The 15,869-nt window shown below is 49.1% G+C and overlaps 1 protein-coding gene across 2 annotated transcripts in view; it reads right to left on the minus strand.

Moving 5' to 3' along the window:
* Positions 1–5,719: 5,719 nt before the first annotated feature.
* The window catches only part of DNAJB12 (DnaJ heat shock protein family (Hsp40) member B12), a 38,358-nt gene continuing 28,208 nt past the window's right edge, over positions 5,720–15,869 (minus strand). For both annotated transcript variants that reach the window (XM_015408880.1, XM_015408879.1), the window contains 3 exons: positions 12,761–12,933; positions 10,792–10,943; positions 5,720–6,456 (listed from right to left, as the gene is read on the minus strand). In XM_015408880.1, the coding sequence (XP_015264366.1) occupies positions 10,822–10,943; positions 12,761–12,933 (295 nt within the window). In that variant the 3' untranslated portion in view covers positions 5,720–6,456; positions 10,792–10,821. The remainder of the gene's footprint in view (positions 6,457–10,791; positions 10,944–12,760; positions 12,934–15,869) is intronic.

A 15,869-nucleotide genomic window follows, 5' to 3' on the forward strand; every position in this document is an offset into this window, starting at 1 on the left:
TTGCAGCAGCTCCTTTGAAGCGGGAGGCCACCACATCAATCCGGGAACTGTCATCCGGGAACAGATGGCCCGACCGGTTCAGGAATTTCTGTACTCTGACCACGAAATAGGGCAGTTCATCTGGGTTCCCGTCAAAAGTCGCTTCGATAAGGTCTTTCGCTCTGGGCACCCCAGCCTGGGCTACTGGCAGGCCTCCGGGTTGTTGAGGGATCAGGGGAATTTGCTGCTGCTGTTGCTGCTGCACCGGAACCTGGGCTGCCGCTTGCTGCTGGCCGGGTTGGACCTGTGGCTGCTGGCCGGCCGGGGCTCGCTCCCCTCCACGGTGCGCTTCATATTCCACTTGTTCGTAAACGTCCCGCACCATTTGAGGCAGGTTTTCGATCACCTCTCTCAGTGTGTGTTGTAAATCCTTCACCATAAGATTTGTCTATCGTAGTTGTTCCCACACACCTTCTTCCGGGGTGAAGCGGTCCCTCCGGGTTTTCGATCTCGCCGTTACCCGGCTGCTGGCCTCAGGAAATTGATGAGCTGCCACATTCCAATCGTGGGAGCTCTCTCGCCTCCGCGCCCCTGTCAGCTCCTGTGATTGCCGGAGGCCCTCGAGGCCGAAATCGCTCCAGCTGGGGGGGGGTTCTTGGCCCGTCCGTGGAGACATGTACAGTGTCGCTGTCACCTTCTTTAGTCCGGTGGCCCCTGCAGGAGTATCCGGAGTCGACTTCTCCATGCCGGCTCCCACCTCTGTAGCGAGGCCCTTTGGACCGGATCCATCCTGGGTCTGGTCCTGGGGCAGAGATTTCCCATCGTCGTCACTCATCATGGTAGTGATGGATGTGGAACGATTTGGAATGATAAGATTCTAAACAGTCTGTGATGATACCATCGATTAACGAGCCACTTCTCTCAGTCCAGAGGATGACTTTATTAAAAGGTGTTTCACTTACAAGATTTCTGTTTAGAATGGCGTGTAATACATCAAGCAGGTAACATGAACAAAGTTCAAACAGACTCTATACCAATGAGGCACTTTCCCGCCCGGGAAGAACCGCGCCAAAGTAATGGGAATCTCAACGGCTTGGATATTCCAAAACATCTTAGTTCCCATGCTATGAGCGATATTAGTAGACATAAGCTAGCTCCCTTATCTCCCACCTGTCCTTGAAGTGTTTCTGCGTTACGCTAACAAGCTTGCCGTTTATGAGCATGCGCACTGGTCACTAGGCAACAACTATCAACATATGAGTTAATACAGAAAGAATTGCATGTTAAGAGGTCCCAACAGGTGAAGCATATATACAATGAACAAATCATGACAGCTTGCTGACAGGGGGTCCACCAGAAATTGGCCACAGGGGTCCAGAGGTGGAACACCATCTACCCTCTGCAATCCGCCACCCATTTTTTTGCCTGATCTTCTATGTGACACCATTTCCTTAAGAACTGCTGAACTAATACTCAACACAGCTTCTTGCAATTTTTTTGACAACATAGTTCATATAAAACAATACACAATGATGCATCATTGCCACTTCCCCAATCAAAGCAGGGCGCCTGTGTCTTAACAGCGGCACGAGACACAGAAAACAATTAGATAAAACACCTAACTACATCTTCATGGTAGGAAGAGCTTTGACCATCAACGAAAGAAGTCCTGCCAAAAAAGAAAGCAACTGGCCGCCTAGCGTAGTAAGGATTATTTCAATTTTTTATTGAGGTGGTGGGACAGAATCTAAATATCAGTCACACTCCTCAACAACAATAGCTAGAATGGCTGTTTTCAGTTCTCTTTTTTCCACCCCTCGTTAATTGAATGGATAGCTGCCAAGAACACCCACTTTGTTTACATCTCCATCTGCTTCTCCTGTTTTTCTGTAACAGCTTGCTCTAACAGTCTACACACTCAGAGCTTTAGGCAGCTGGGGAATCGACTCACATCACTTGTATTTAAGCATCTTTGTTAATGGCTCGGAGGAGATGAGTAAACAGCACATGACACCGTTGGCGCCAGGTAGGGCCAAAATATTTCACTTCCGGCTATCAGCTGCATATCACTGGTGGAAGGAACTTTGGAAACCTCAGACGCTCCTACACAGAACCCCACTAGAAAAGGTAAACCCTACTCCCAAGTACATTTATATATATATATTTTTAAAGCCTTCCCTTCCTTCAAGAAGTGTACTGGGTTCCGCCCACTCCCCCTTCTGTTTTATCCTCAGAACAATCCTGTGAGGTAGGTGAGGGGAAAACGCAGAGAACAGCACCAGGGATTCTCTTTCTGTGGTGGCAAAGCAAATGGAGGGAACAGAACTCCCCCCTCCCAGTCTTGTAGCAGGAAAGCGCCAAGGGGAGGAGGGGTGCTCCTAGTCTTCCAGAAAGCTCTGGAAAGCCATTCCACAGACAGCCTAAGCCCCAGTGCAGGATTGTGCAGGAGCCACCATGAACTGACTGGGCCTCTCAGCAAGCTTCACGGGGCAGAGTTAAGGATCAGAAGCGGGGTCCCCTTCTAGTTCACTGCGCCATACAGGATTGCATCTTTATCCAAGTTTCACATCAAAGTTGAAATATTCATCAAACATATTCTCCCAAAGGTTTCTTTGTTGTATATGACAAATCCCATCACTAAGTCCATTATTTTTATATAAGCACTGCACAGCAAACATCTGCGGAAACTGTTTTGGCCAATTCGGTCTTCCAGAAAATCAGGCATGACTGTGTTGGTGTTTCAGATGGGCTCGGTTGATGTCTCCAAATCTAAGTTCTTAGGCAATCCTGAACAAGGTTAACAGTGCTTAGTAATCTGGAGTGAGGAGCAGCGCGGAGCGATGTGGGTATCGCTGACTGAGACTGACCCATACCTAGCCCATGAAGAACTGCTGCGTGGAATTCTGAGTGGAAGAAAGACATGGAAACAACTCAGTCACAAACACGCCGAACAGCAGTGGGACCAGTCTAGCCTGTACAGCCAAGATTCTTTGATTTTTGATGAATCTCTCAAGTCCAATGGCCACTTTGCCTTAAAGATACAGTCCTACGCAAGTTTATACATGAGTAGACCTTTTACTACTTGCTCCATTTTAGTTGTGTGATTTGTTAATTATTTGCCAACTTCAATGTGCAGAGTAGGCAGAGACAGACTATCCCCTCTCCTATAAAGGTCCCTTGGAAGTGGAGGTCAGAGGCCACCCGGGAACAAGGAGGAGAGGGCAGACCTCCCACCCTCAGTCCGGTGCTTGACTTTTCTCCAGTTTGCTCCCTCTAAGCCAGGGGTGTCGAATGCCCTGGAAATGTGTTATTTAAAGTTAAAAAATTTTTGTGTCCTTTATAAAGTCTGTGTCCTTTATAAAGTTTATATCTGTGCTACCTGGCATTACCTTTTATGACACACATGGCCCGGCCCAACAAGGTCTCATTTATGTCAGATCCGGCCCTCATAACAAATGAGTTCAACACCCCTGCTCTAAGCTGTGGAGTCTTGTGAGCAAAAATTCTCCTTTGTGAGCTACTGACATTAAAGTTGTGAGTGAGCAATTTGGCTGCTGCATAAATTAGTTTGCTCTGGAGCCATCCTTCCTGAGCTAAGACAAAAAATGTGTGAGCCAGAGGCTAAAAGACTGTGAGCTAGCTCACACTAACTCAGCTTAGAGGGAACACTGCCGGGGACCTGCTGTATTTCTTTGATGATCTTTCCCTGGCTGGAGGAGGGCAAACGAATCTCTCTGCTGTTTTGTTTTGCAACACAGGCAGATGTTCCAGCCGTGTGGCAGGGAGAGGGAACACCGCTGGACCCCTCCCCCCAATTCTGGGGCCAGTTGAGCCTCAGTGCAGGACCCCATGACAGTGATCGGTGCCCCTGGCTCCTTGGTCACAACAAACTCTGACAGAACGGACAGAACATTGGGAACTGGCTTACCAAGCAAGAACACTGGTTGAAAACTGTTGGAGCAGAAAATCTGTTCTTCATTAAGCAGTCTGACAAATCTAGATTTTCAGCACACGGTAGCTTTTCAACATACAGGACCAGAAAAGTCTATGGCTTATGTTGTTTGTACCGGTGGAACACTTAATCCCCACTGTCGCTAACAACTGGATTTTGCCAGTCTTGGAAACAGCAACGCAGTCTGCAGCAAACACAAGCATCGATTTGGCATCATTCACCATCGAGGCATTTGATTCAGTGCCTCTGGGCCGTGGCCTATCAGCAAGATGCCTCCAAGGACGTTACTGCATCTTAGCTGGACGATTTGAGCTCTGTGACACGAACACTGGAGGAAACCTTTCATGTTATAAACTTTTATTTATAGATGTACAATTGTATAATTGATTCTAAATTAAGAAATACAGCCTTTTGTGAGTATCTTTCAGGGTCTATGCCTTTTTTTATTGCACATCGCTTGTTTCATCCATGGCTATCTACTCGGGAAATCAAACGGTTTGGACGGGGAGGCCTTGGGACTGCCGATGCCGCTCTCGTCGGAAACTTCATGCTGAAAGGTGAACCACCCAAACAACTGGAGCTTCTGGGATCGCTGCAGATTAGTCAACAAGGCTGAGGTTTCAGACAATATCATGGCCCGATCTTGCCGCTACCAGAGAAAGGGTGGTAGCCAGAGGGGTAAGGAGGAAGGAGTCCTTTTACAGCTGTAAATATGCATTCAGTGGATTTCCCCTTGAACATGGGTAAGTTACAACAGGTAACAAGGCACACTCAGTGACTTGCACTGCATGAATATCCAGTTTGAGAATTCCAAAGGAGCAACTTGAGTAAAATGACCTTACCTGCTACTCCTAAGTGGGTACAGGAAATGTGTCCGGGGGGGGGGGAAGTAAAGTACAGAGAAATCCAGCCTATGTAAACTGATGGGATTTTGACTTCCTCTGTGTAACGTTGCTAGACGCTCTGCTCTTGAATCCCTATTCACTTCAATGGAGGGAGCCAATCCAGGCATACCAAAAGGAATACATGCACTGCGGTATCCCCAGCACTGAAATGAATGGAGGGGCTCTTCACGGGTGGGGGAGCTTTCTGGACTTATTGGTCCCCTGGCCCCCCTTCACCAGTACAGGACAACCAGGCTTGCCAAATCTGCAGGCATTAACTTGTTATGCTTCAGACTACTTTTGTAGCATTCCGGTGGCTTTTAAGGAGCAGTGTGGGCGTTATTAAGAACATGGGTCCAAATCCAAGGTATCTTCCTAATGGGAGATGGCCTATGCAGTTATGGGGATATGACTTTCAGCCTGTCCCGCGATGGGAGACTGCAGCAAAAAGCCCCTCCTGATCAAAAACAGGAAGCCAACAGAGAGCCGAACACCATGGTTTGCATGCTCTCCCTTCTTTGCAAAGGGAGACGTCTTCAAGCTCCAGGAGGGAGCTACGTCTCAGCAGCAGCACAGGGTGGACGATGGCCACCGTGCAAAGTTCTTGGAATGGAAACCAGCAGTAGTTGTATGCCAAGGAAAGGCAGCCTTGCTTACAACCTCCTAGCACTGCAAGATTTGGGGGGGGGGGATCGCTGTAAGGAACAGGCAGCCAGAAGGAGGGAAAGCACGAGGTGCCCAAACAAACACTGATTGCAAAGCAGGGGGGGAGGGACGGAGGGATGGAGGGAGAGGGGGAGAGAGAGGGAGAGAGAGAGGGAGAGAGAGAGGGAGAGAAGGAGAGGGAGGGAGAGGGGGAGAGAGAGGGGAGAGAGAGGGGAGAGAGAGAGCTGGTAGTGTAGGCTGCCATAAAGAAAAATAAATAATAAGTCCCACGCGAAACACCAGGGCCAGGATGCCTGTGCAGAGTGAAAAAACTGCAGGCTGGCGTCTACACGCCTCCTCCTTCAGAAAAAGCCACTTAAATAAAAGAAAAATCCATGTCCTCAAATAAGGCTGCCTTAAGTAGGAAAGGTGTTTGTAGGGTCAGACCGATAAACGGGGAGGGGGGGAGGCTAAAATGCACCCGTCCTGGGTTGTGAAGTTCCGCAAAAATGAAATAATTTAATTCTATCCCTGCATAGTTTAGAAGTACAACATATTTACAGTTATAAGTTAATTCTAAATTACTTCTCCTGTTTTTAAAACTGATTTTTCGTCACTCCCTCTCGGATGGGGACCAGGGCCACTGCAGACGGAAGGTCTCCTGCTGCTTACTGCTGCTCCCCCCCCCCACTGCTGCCCCTGCAGGCTTGCAAAAAAGAAAAGAAAAAGAAAACAAAGACACTTGGCTCTCAGGACCTCTGGATCCTGAAAGGGGCATGGCAGTTGGATAGTGGAGGAAGGGAAGGATTCTTCCTTCTGTTCTAAGGAATGTCCAGATCTAATGCTGGGCAGAGAGCGAGAGAGACTGAGAGAGAGAGGGCAGGGCAGTTGTGCGTTGCTGATTCTCCAATTCCATTTTTAATTTAAGATCTGATTCTTTAGATCATCTCCTTGGCTCAGTTCACTTCCTCCCAAGTCTGCAGGCATCTGAAGAGTCTGAGGACAAAAACAGCAACAGCCGTCAGTCTCCCGCACGTGGGAAGGATAACAAGAAAACCCCAGAGAACTTGCCCCACATACCCCCTTCCCAACTCCAGGAAACAAGCTATACGGCCAACTGGAGCAACTGGAAATGCTAAATCTGCCCATTTACAGTTTATCCTCTTGCCATCTGACAACAGCTGCACCGAGAAATTCCCACGGCCTGTGGTAAACAAACCATACAGGTCTTTCCACTTTCCAGGAGTAGGAGGAGTTCTCAAAATAAGATGGTGCACTGGAAGAAAGAGAACCCCCTCTGAGGAACAAAGCAATGGTCAGTGAGGGCAGCAGCTCTCCTTAGAGAAATGGCTGGTGGGTGACCCCTGCGACAGAACCCTTCCCAGGCAGGCGCATGTGCCCACACCCTCCAAGCTCTGCTTCAAAACTCAGGAGAGTCTGGGGCTGGGCTAGAGGGACCAGGCAGGGCAAGAAGCAGCCATTGAAAAAAAAATTCCTGACATTATTGTGAAGGCAACCTAGGAAAACCAGCAGGCTTTCAATGCCGCTGATGCGTCTTCAATTTATGTGGGCAAAACCTGAGCAAAGATCTCAATGAAGTGGTAAACCAGGGACTTGGATCCAGTGGGAAGTTTCTGCTGAATCAAGGGTTTTTCTCTCCCACCGATTGTCCCCCAATCCACAGATCCCTCATCCTCAACTCATGCTGTTCCAGTGATCTCCTGTCCCCCAGGAGCAGCATTTGGAGATGCAGTGTTGGCAGGGAGGAAGCAAGTCCCCTGTCCACGGAGGAAAATCCCTTTTGACAGTGGGCATTTTCTGCAGGATCGAAGCCAAGGTCTAGCCTATATCACTTCAGACTGCAGTGGGGGCTCCTCCATACAAAAAACCCCTTCCCTCTGCCTAGAAATCTAATGTCTGGGAGAAACATTCAAGACTAGATTTCTTTGTGGGGGCAGGATTATTCTGGCCTGCTGCATTCAGGCGAGAGCCTCACTCCCGCAGTCTGAAGGGAAAATCCTGCACTCAGTGCAGGAGTAACAGTGATTCATACTTTGTTACATCTACACTGGACTACTGCAATAAGGTGATGCTTAGGCCTGCCCTTGAAGAGGCTGCAGCTAGTGCAGGATGCTGTGGCTGGACTGCTGCTTGGAAAAAAAAGGAGGAGGAGGAGGAGGAGGAGGAGGAGGAGGAGGGATTTATACAGTGCCCTTCACTACCCAAAGGTGTCTCAGAGTGGCTTACAAACTCCTTTCCCTTCCCCTCCCCACAACAGACACCCTGTGAGGTAGGTGGGGCTGAGAGAGCTCTGACAGAAACTGCTCTTTTTCAAGGACAACTGTTATCAGAGCTACGGCTTGCCCAAGGCCATCCAGCCAGGTGCAAGTGGAGGAGTGGGGAATCACTCCCAGATTAGAGTCCGCGCACTTCACCCCTACACCAAACTGGCCACCGATCCACTCCCCAGCCCAATTCAACACCTTGTTTTTCACCTTTAAATCCCTGCATGGCTTGGGAACGGGGCATCTGAAGGACGGTCTTCTCCCACGTCCTCCAGCCGGGGCACTAAGGTCACAAGGGAGAGGCCCTCCTGGCTGTCCCACCCACTGAAGAGGCTCGCTAGTGGGGACCTGAGAGAGGTGTCTTTTCAGTGGCAGCCCCATGACTATGGAACAACTTCCCCAGGGAGGTGTGCCTCACTTTGGATCTTTCAGAAGAAGTTGAAGACGGCTTTACTTAGGACTGCATTTGGTTGAGTTTATTAGCAGCCCTGAGTTGTGACTTAAAATGTTGGGTTTTATGTTTTTTAACGTACGGTATGTGTTTTATCTATGTTGCAAGCCACCTTGAGCTCCGTAAGGAAGAAAGGTGGCTAATAAATGTTTTAAATACATAAATAATAAACTTACCACCTCAAGTGAGAACTACACCTAGGGAGGGAAGGATAAGGATAACTCATACCCTTCTTGTTTTTGAAGCCTATTTTCCCTGCACAGCTTATTCTTATCATCATCATCATCATCATCATCATCATCATCATCATCATCATCATCATCATCAGGGTTTTTTCACCTGTGCTCTGTTTTTTTTTGCTCTCTGGCTGAACTTCATTTCTTCCCAGGGGGTGGGGACCTCCTTGTAAGCCTTCCATGATCACACGCACGCAAACAGTTGTGGCAAGATGGCCACCTGAACAGTAACCACACGGAGGATGGTCCCTACGACAACTCTGGCACGGACCAGTGATTTTACTACAACATCAAACACTTGTCTTTTTTTAATAGTTTGCCGTGGCATGGTGTAAATCACGTAACTGTGCAGTTCCAGACAAAGATGAGGTGGCCAAACCTGTTTCTACACCACAGAGCGGCAGTTCCCAGTGAAGGCTCAGGTAACTGAATGCTTCTCAATATGAGAAAGGCCCTTGTGCACAGAAAGGTCGCACTTTGGGGAGAAGGGGTCTAGCCTAACCTCCTCCCCTCCATGTACAAAAATGTATTTATTTTTTTAATTATATGGACAAGTGTTCAGTCACATGAGCCTTTAACTAGTGGCACAATCTGCAAGCAGGTTCACAGCCTCGTCTGCTCTTGGTGCGGCCTCTGTGGGAAATGTGGGTTGCCAATGTTGGGTTGCCATTTGGAGCAGCCTGCACGGAGCTGTGCTCCAAGGGGCCACCAGGCCACTTTACCTGCAGCGGAAACACGAACACAGCTACAGAAAAGGCACAGTCAAATTCTCAGTGGGAAACATTTCTCTCCTTTGACCTGTCTCTGTTTCAACGTACAAGAGTAACTCCAGAAACATTTTTTCGCGCTTGATAAGGAGACCTTCCTGCAAAAATCCTGATGCCAGCTGACTCTTGGACAGCACCGTTACACATCCACTTTTGGCAAAATGGGCCACTGCGGAGGGTTCCCCTTCAGTTAACTGACAAATGACTGACTTACAGAGTTGTCACCTGGACTCTCTTAATCACACCAGCTACAGTGGAGATGGTGGCTGAGGCAGGGGCCTAGTTTATTCCTTATTTTTTATTTATATCCAACTTTTCTTTCTGTTTGGGACCCAAAGTGGCTTTACACATTGTTCTCCCCCCCACTACTACTACTACTATATGGCAGGAGATCCTAAGATTGTCTGGCACCCAAGAAGTTCTAGCTCTTTTTTAGCATTATGCACCACTAGGTCGTGAGCTAGACTTGTTTTTAAGGCACGAGACATTTCAGAGGTGGTTTACCACCGCCTGCCTTTGCGTCACGACCCTGGTATTCCTTGGAGGTTGCCCTTCCAAATACTAGCCAAGGCTGATCCTGCTTAGCTTCCGAGATCTGACAAGATCGGGCCAGCCTGGCCTGTCTACTTTATCCTCACAACACCAACCTGATGAAGGGAGCATCCACACTTGAAAGCTCGTACCCCCCAAATCTTGTTGGTCACTATGGTGCTAGTGGACTTGAATCTAACAATCACATTGTGAGGCAGGTTAGGCTGAGAGATTGTGACGGGCCCAGGGTCACCCATCAAGCATCCATGGCAGAGCGAGAATTCAAATACAGTGTGTCCCAGGTTCTAGTCTGACGCTCCAACTGTGCCAGCTGTCATAGTGCAGGGCAGATCCCACAACTCAGAGTCAAGCGGGAGGGCACCCCAAGTAATATTAGCTGATGGGAAATCCCCATTGCAGACAAAGCCTTGGAAAATAGCTGGGGGGGGGAATAATCTGTATCTGATGTGATGGGGATCATTCAACTCAACTAATTATATATGGGCAAATTTGCCCAGTTGTTTGGAGAGGCTTTGGATGTTAGAAGAGCCCTTAAATGGATGCACAGTCATCGTATGCATGACCACCTTGCACTGCTGAAAATGGAACTCTCGGAGGCTCTGCCCACATCTCCAGCCTATGCAAATTCTCCTCCAGATGTTACCAGGAGTGCCACAAGAAGCCATAGCTGAGCTGACTGGTAACATCTCCAGGAACATCGCCAGGTATAAGATAATCAGATTAAGTTCTCTCCTGAGCAAGAATCAAGCAATAGCAAAAAGGCCCAAATAAATCCCAAATGGGGCAATCAGCCTCTGGGTCATTTTCACTGTCCTCCCCAAAAGACATCCTGCACACCGGCAGGGCTGTGTTGGAGAAGCCAAAAGAACTTTGAAAGGGCAAGCTAAGCCAAATGCCCCAGGTGCAAGGAGGGCTTCTTGACGAAGGGATGCGCGTGCATGAGGGAAGGAGATCGACATGCCTCCGGGGCCGAGTCTAAAAATAAGTGCAGCTGTGCCGTGCTCCAGGATCACAGGAAAGAAAACCCCGCCAGCTCTTACTTTGACCTCTGTGGAGCCCTTCCACGACAGCTATCCATGCAAGGACGCCTGCACTTCCGACAGCCTGCTGCAGCTCGGCGTACCCATCTTCTGCGCCCTCTGATACAGGTCTGAATCTCCAAAGTAACGTGCCCGGTACAGTAAGCCTTCCTCTGTACAGGTATATATATATAAAAAAGCCAAATCACTGAAATGACCATCGAGAATTCCAGCAAGGGTGACATTCACTTAAGCTACTGTGATATCCATTGACAGACACTTCCACAGAACTCAACAGAAGATAGAGCCACACTCCTCTCATCTCACCCAATTTTGTCATGTGCCATCTTGTGCAGGAAGCTGCAACTGAGTCAACAGAACAATCTCTGTCCCAGACATCATACTTGCTGATGAACTGCAGTCACTCCTGCAGCAAGATCAAAAGCAGCAGGCGGCAGCTTGGTCACCGCCGCCACCGCCGCCACCGAGGGCCTATCCAAGATTCTCCAGGCCACATTTTTAAAACATCTCTCTGCGTCCTCCAGGACAGCACTGGTAACTTTAGTATGTCAGACTACAGACCCGGGTGGTAAATTCTGTCTAAAAGAGCTGAAAGAGCCATTTAATTATAGCATCCAAATACACCAGGCGACTTAATCGGCAGCACAGTTGTTGCCTGTAATGTGTTACTCTCAACTTGCATCTCTTGACAACAGCCTTCTAATGCCTTTGCAGGCATAATTAAGCCGCAGTTCAGTGGTAACTTATAAGACTAACAAAAAAGCGCTTATACCTGTGAAGAAGTGAGCTCTGACCCAGAACGACTCGGGCCAGAATAAATTTTGTTGGCCTTTAAGGTGCCACTGGACTCTCGTCTCATTTTGCTGTCAAGAGACTTACCTGAGGGCCCGCCTTTCCCTGCATATACCCCCAAGAGCACTTCGGTCGGGGACCCAAAACCGTCTGGTGGTTCCAGGTCCCCGGGAGGTAAAACTTGCTGCGACCAGGGCCAGATCCTTCTCAGTGGCGGCCCCTACCTGGTGGAACGAGCTCCCAGAGGAGATCAGGGCCCTGCGGGACCTTATGCAGTTCCGCAGGGCCTGCAAGACGGAGCTCTTCCGCCAGGCTTTCACATAGGGGCCGCCGCTGCCACCACCACCAACGGTGGCAACGCCAACAGGATTTGGGATCGCCCTGGGAAGCTCAGCCATATATTGTGTGATATTAACAACGCATGAACAATCTGCTGGACAGTGGTACCTCAACGGGGCTGACCTGAAGATGCCATCATAATCACTCAGGACCATCTTGTTATTGAAGCACTTTATTATTGCTGTTATGTATTATTGTTGTTATGATTTTATTGTTTTATTGGATTTTATGCATGGGCTGTCGCCCCTTGTAAGCCACCCTGAGCCCGCTTGCGGGGAGGGCGGGGTAAAAATGCCTAAATAAATAAATAAATAAATAAACACTGCTACCCCTCAGGAACTGTTTTGCAGGCATAGTTTGCATTCTTAAAGACTGTGAAAATGCTCTCCCGTTATGGAGAATGGTCACTTGGGGGGAGGGGGGGGGCGTCTCTCGCTTTCTCTCCAAGGGACGGTCAACTGGGAGCTGGCAAGCCAAATCTGACTCTTAAGCAAGGTATCATTAAAACGGGGGTGCCTTGAAAGGAAAATAAAAATGCTTCCAAGCTAGACTTCCACATAGTAGTTACCTCTTTCTTTTGGATTTGGTATGTAAAACATATGGATTATATGTGTGTCCAGTATGACACCGAGCAGCCTGCCACTGTTAGAAAGCAAGAAGCATTGCAGAGCCTGACCACTTGGCAAGGGAATCAAGCTGCAGCAAAAGACACCTTCTCGCCCCCCAGACCCCTGCAGGCTCCCTCCAGACAGTCAGGCCTGTCCCTCTGCTGCAGAACACATCTCGCATTGTACCAAAGAGGGCACTAAGTTTATTTTTTAAAAGCTGGCTCACTTACTCTGCTGTTTCTCCTTCCAGCAGTTATTTCTGAGGTTTGCAATGTAGTCGTCTTCCACACTCCTCTCCACGTTTTTCAGGTTTGCACCAGTGTACTCTTCTGCAAAGGTGTCAGCTACGTAGTAGGCCACTTTCAAGTGCTCCGTCACTCTCTTGTGTATATGGCCGACAGACCTGGTCGAGAGGACGAGAGAAAAGAGAGTCAAAAATCACTTGAATAAGAAAGGAAGCTGGAGGAAAGAAGAGGTGCATCTTGCCGAATGTGCAAATTACCAAGCCAAAACCCGGGGCTCACTAAACTCTCTTGCCCTTGTAGCCGGCTAAATGGGGCGTGTGTGTTGGAGAAGGGGCTGGCTGGCAGGCCACAGTGTGTGTTTCATGGGCTGTGTTCAGCTTGGTGGGTCACAAACTGCTGGGACTGATTGCAGGTCAATCTGTAAGCAGTGATGATATAAGAAACGTAGACGCTCGTGAGATGCTGTGTCCTCACTCTGCATGAGCCACATTCACAGCCCGGAATACTATCAAAGGGAGAACATCAGTCCAATTCATTATAAATCCATTTGCCATCCAGCAGTACTTTAAAAGAGGAAAATACTTGGAACAAGGATAGCATGTGTGACCTGGAATACAGCAAGGTTACAACTTCCAGTGTCCTCTCCATAGAGGCCAATGTCCTCAGAATATTCTTTTGCCCCGACTCCCTCCCATGCATGTGCAGTGCACTCCCAAGGAGAGTTATACCTTCTAAGTACACTGAAGTCAGTGGGCTCTGAGACTCGTAACTCTGCTGAGGACTGCACTGTTGAAGAAGCATCGTTTACCCTAAAAACAGGAAGCAACAACCACCCATTTGGGACCATCCCATCTGAATCCATTCCCAGTGTGGGTATGAAATGGAACGCAGATGCCACCGGCAGCTGGAGGACCACGGGTCCCACCCCCCCCAATCTGGCAGCCAGTCCCAAGAGCAGCAGTTCGGGTGAACCTGAAATGAGCGGAAGGTTCTGTTATTACTCTGAAAAGAGAAAGGATTACTCCACTAAGCAGCAGGAGAGCCGGCTAAAATATGCTGTCGGAGAGATCGCTTTTCTCAGCAAACACTCTGCCCTAATGGTCAGTGTTTTCGAACACACAAAGGCTGAGCACTAATCCTTTGCTCGGCGTCTCAGGACTTTAATATTAAAGAGCCGAGCAAACCTTTCTTCCCCTAAAAGTCAGGTCCAGCCGCTTCTTGGAAACCACGGCTACTTTTCGCTTCCCTAGTGAATGCTGTGTACACTCTTGGCTTGATGCACTGGAGGACAGTCGTCGTGCCGTGACGTAAACAAGAGCTGTAGCATCGTCCTCCTTAAAGGCTGAGATCTGCACTCTGTACAGATGCAAAGCGCTTGCCCTCTCCTCTGTCCAGGTACAGGGGAACACATGTTGGGGACAATCATTCCATGCACCACGGCATTCATAACATCCAGGCACTGCTGGACCAAGCATCCCACCAGTTTGAAGCCTTCATGGCCACAAGAAAAGGCTTTTAAGAGGGCAAGATGTCACCTGCAGGTGAGGCTGAAGAGTTTCTGCGGGCCAAAGAGGTGGGACTCCATCATTCTTGGAAGTCCCATCAGCCTTGTTCTAGACTGCCCCGGCCCTGGTGAGCCTCTCTTTATTTCCCTCAGGCTTGGAAGGGCTTACCCGGCACCCCCAGGCAGACTCCTACCCCGGCCGGCACTGAGCAGACCTCCCTGGCTTGGACAGATCACACCTGCCCTCAGACTGCTGCCCGAAACAACAGTCCCGAAACCCGGCAGGGGTGGCGCCGCTCCCCTCCTCCCGCTCCGAACAGAATTAGCATCCCCAACATCAAAACAGATGATGATTACAAACATTTGCATCACGCCCGCAAAGTATCGCTGTGCTGATGGTGAACCGCAGCCTGCCTGCACGTCTCGATTGTCATGCCCGGAAGCATCTTCATCTCCCCACATGCCCACATTCTCCTCTTATTTATTTACTTATTTGTTTTGTTCAACCTTCTGCCTAAAGAAGGTTTGTTGCTTGCTGCCCGTCACATTTCAACCCTGCCCTTCCTCCGAGGAGCTCGGGTGGGGTGGGGGAGCGCCAGAAACGGTTCTTCCGATAAAATCCAGGTTTGTTCCAACAAAACTTCTTAACGCTGATTGACTCAAACAGACCAACACGGCCCCCTGCATTTTTACAGGAACAGGTATTCCTGGTGGAGGAATTTGGATTCTCACCTGCGGCAAACCAAAATCTCTGACTGTATCCCCACCCTGTGAATCGTAAATGGTGGCAATTATTAAGAAGGGAATTGAGTCTAGCATGGCAGGGGGTTCAACTTCCTTGGAAGGGGGCTTGTTTGTGCAGGCGATGATTTACAATGAGCATCAGACTGATCCTTTGGAAGCGCTGAGGTAGCTTCGGAAGGCCTGTCTTTGTAGCAGCAATGCTCTACCCTTTGCCAAGACAGCTGCGGAGCTCAGCTTCCCAGATTTTCCTAAACAGCAACGTGTGGGGCTCAAGGCCTAGGCAGCGAGCCACCATCGCCCCCTGCTGGCTGGTCCCTGTGTTTCCGTTTCAATGGCAAGTGCTAGCAGAGTGCATTTTTATTCTGCTGCAGAGGAAGCAGACGGGATTGATGCCAAGAAGTTTATTTGGTTGATGCAGCTAATCTTCCTGTGATGAGCCAACAGTCGAACTGATGCCTTTGGCTTCCTCTGACAGTGTTTTAAATTTCCATCAAGGGGTTTTATTTAGGGGGGGAATATATAGTCTGATAAAAATGGGGAGCTGGCACAAAGTCTGAGAAAAGGGATCAAATCAGGCGCTGCAGCACAAAAGGATACGCTGTGCACTGGAGAGTCCAATTCTCTCCCTGACCCAGGGAACATCACATCGAGTACCAGGATAACATAGCAATGATCCCAAGCTTTGCAAGACACCTGACTGAAGGCACAGACTGCCCCCCCCCGCCCCATTCTGCTGCTACAGGCAAGCCTATAAACTCAGGACGTGCCTTCACTGACGGGCAGGGGTCATTTCGTAGAAAAGGAGGTGCAGGAGCTCATTAGCATAACTCATTTGCATATGCCACA

Source organism: Gekko japonicus, unplaced genomic scaffold, assembly GCF_001447785.1.
Source record: "Gekko japonicus isolate JY-2015 unplaced genomic scaffold, Gekko_japonicus_V1.1 scaffold4789, whole genome shotgun sequence".
Lineage (NCBI taxonomy): Eukaryota > Metazoa > Chordata > Lepidosauria > Squamata > Gekkonidae > Gekko > Gekko japonicus.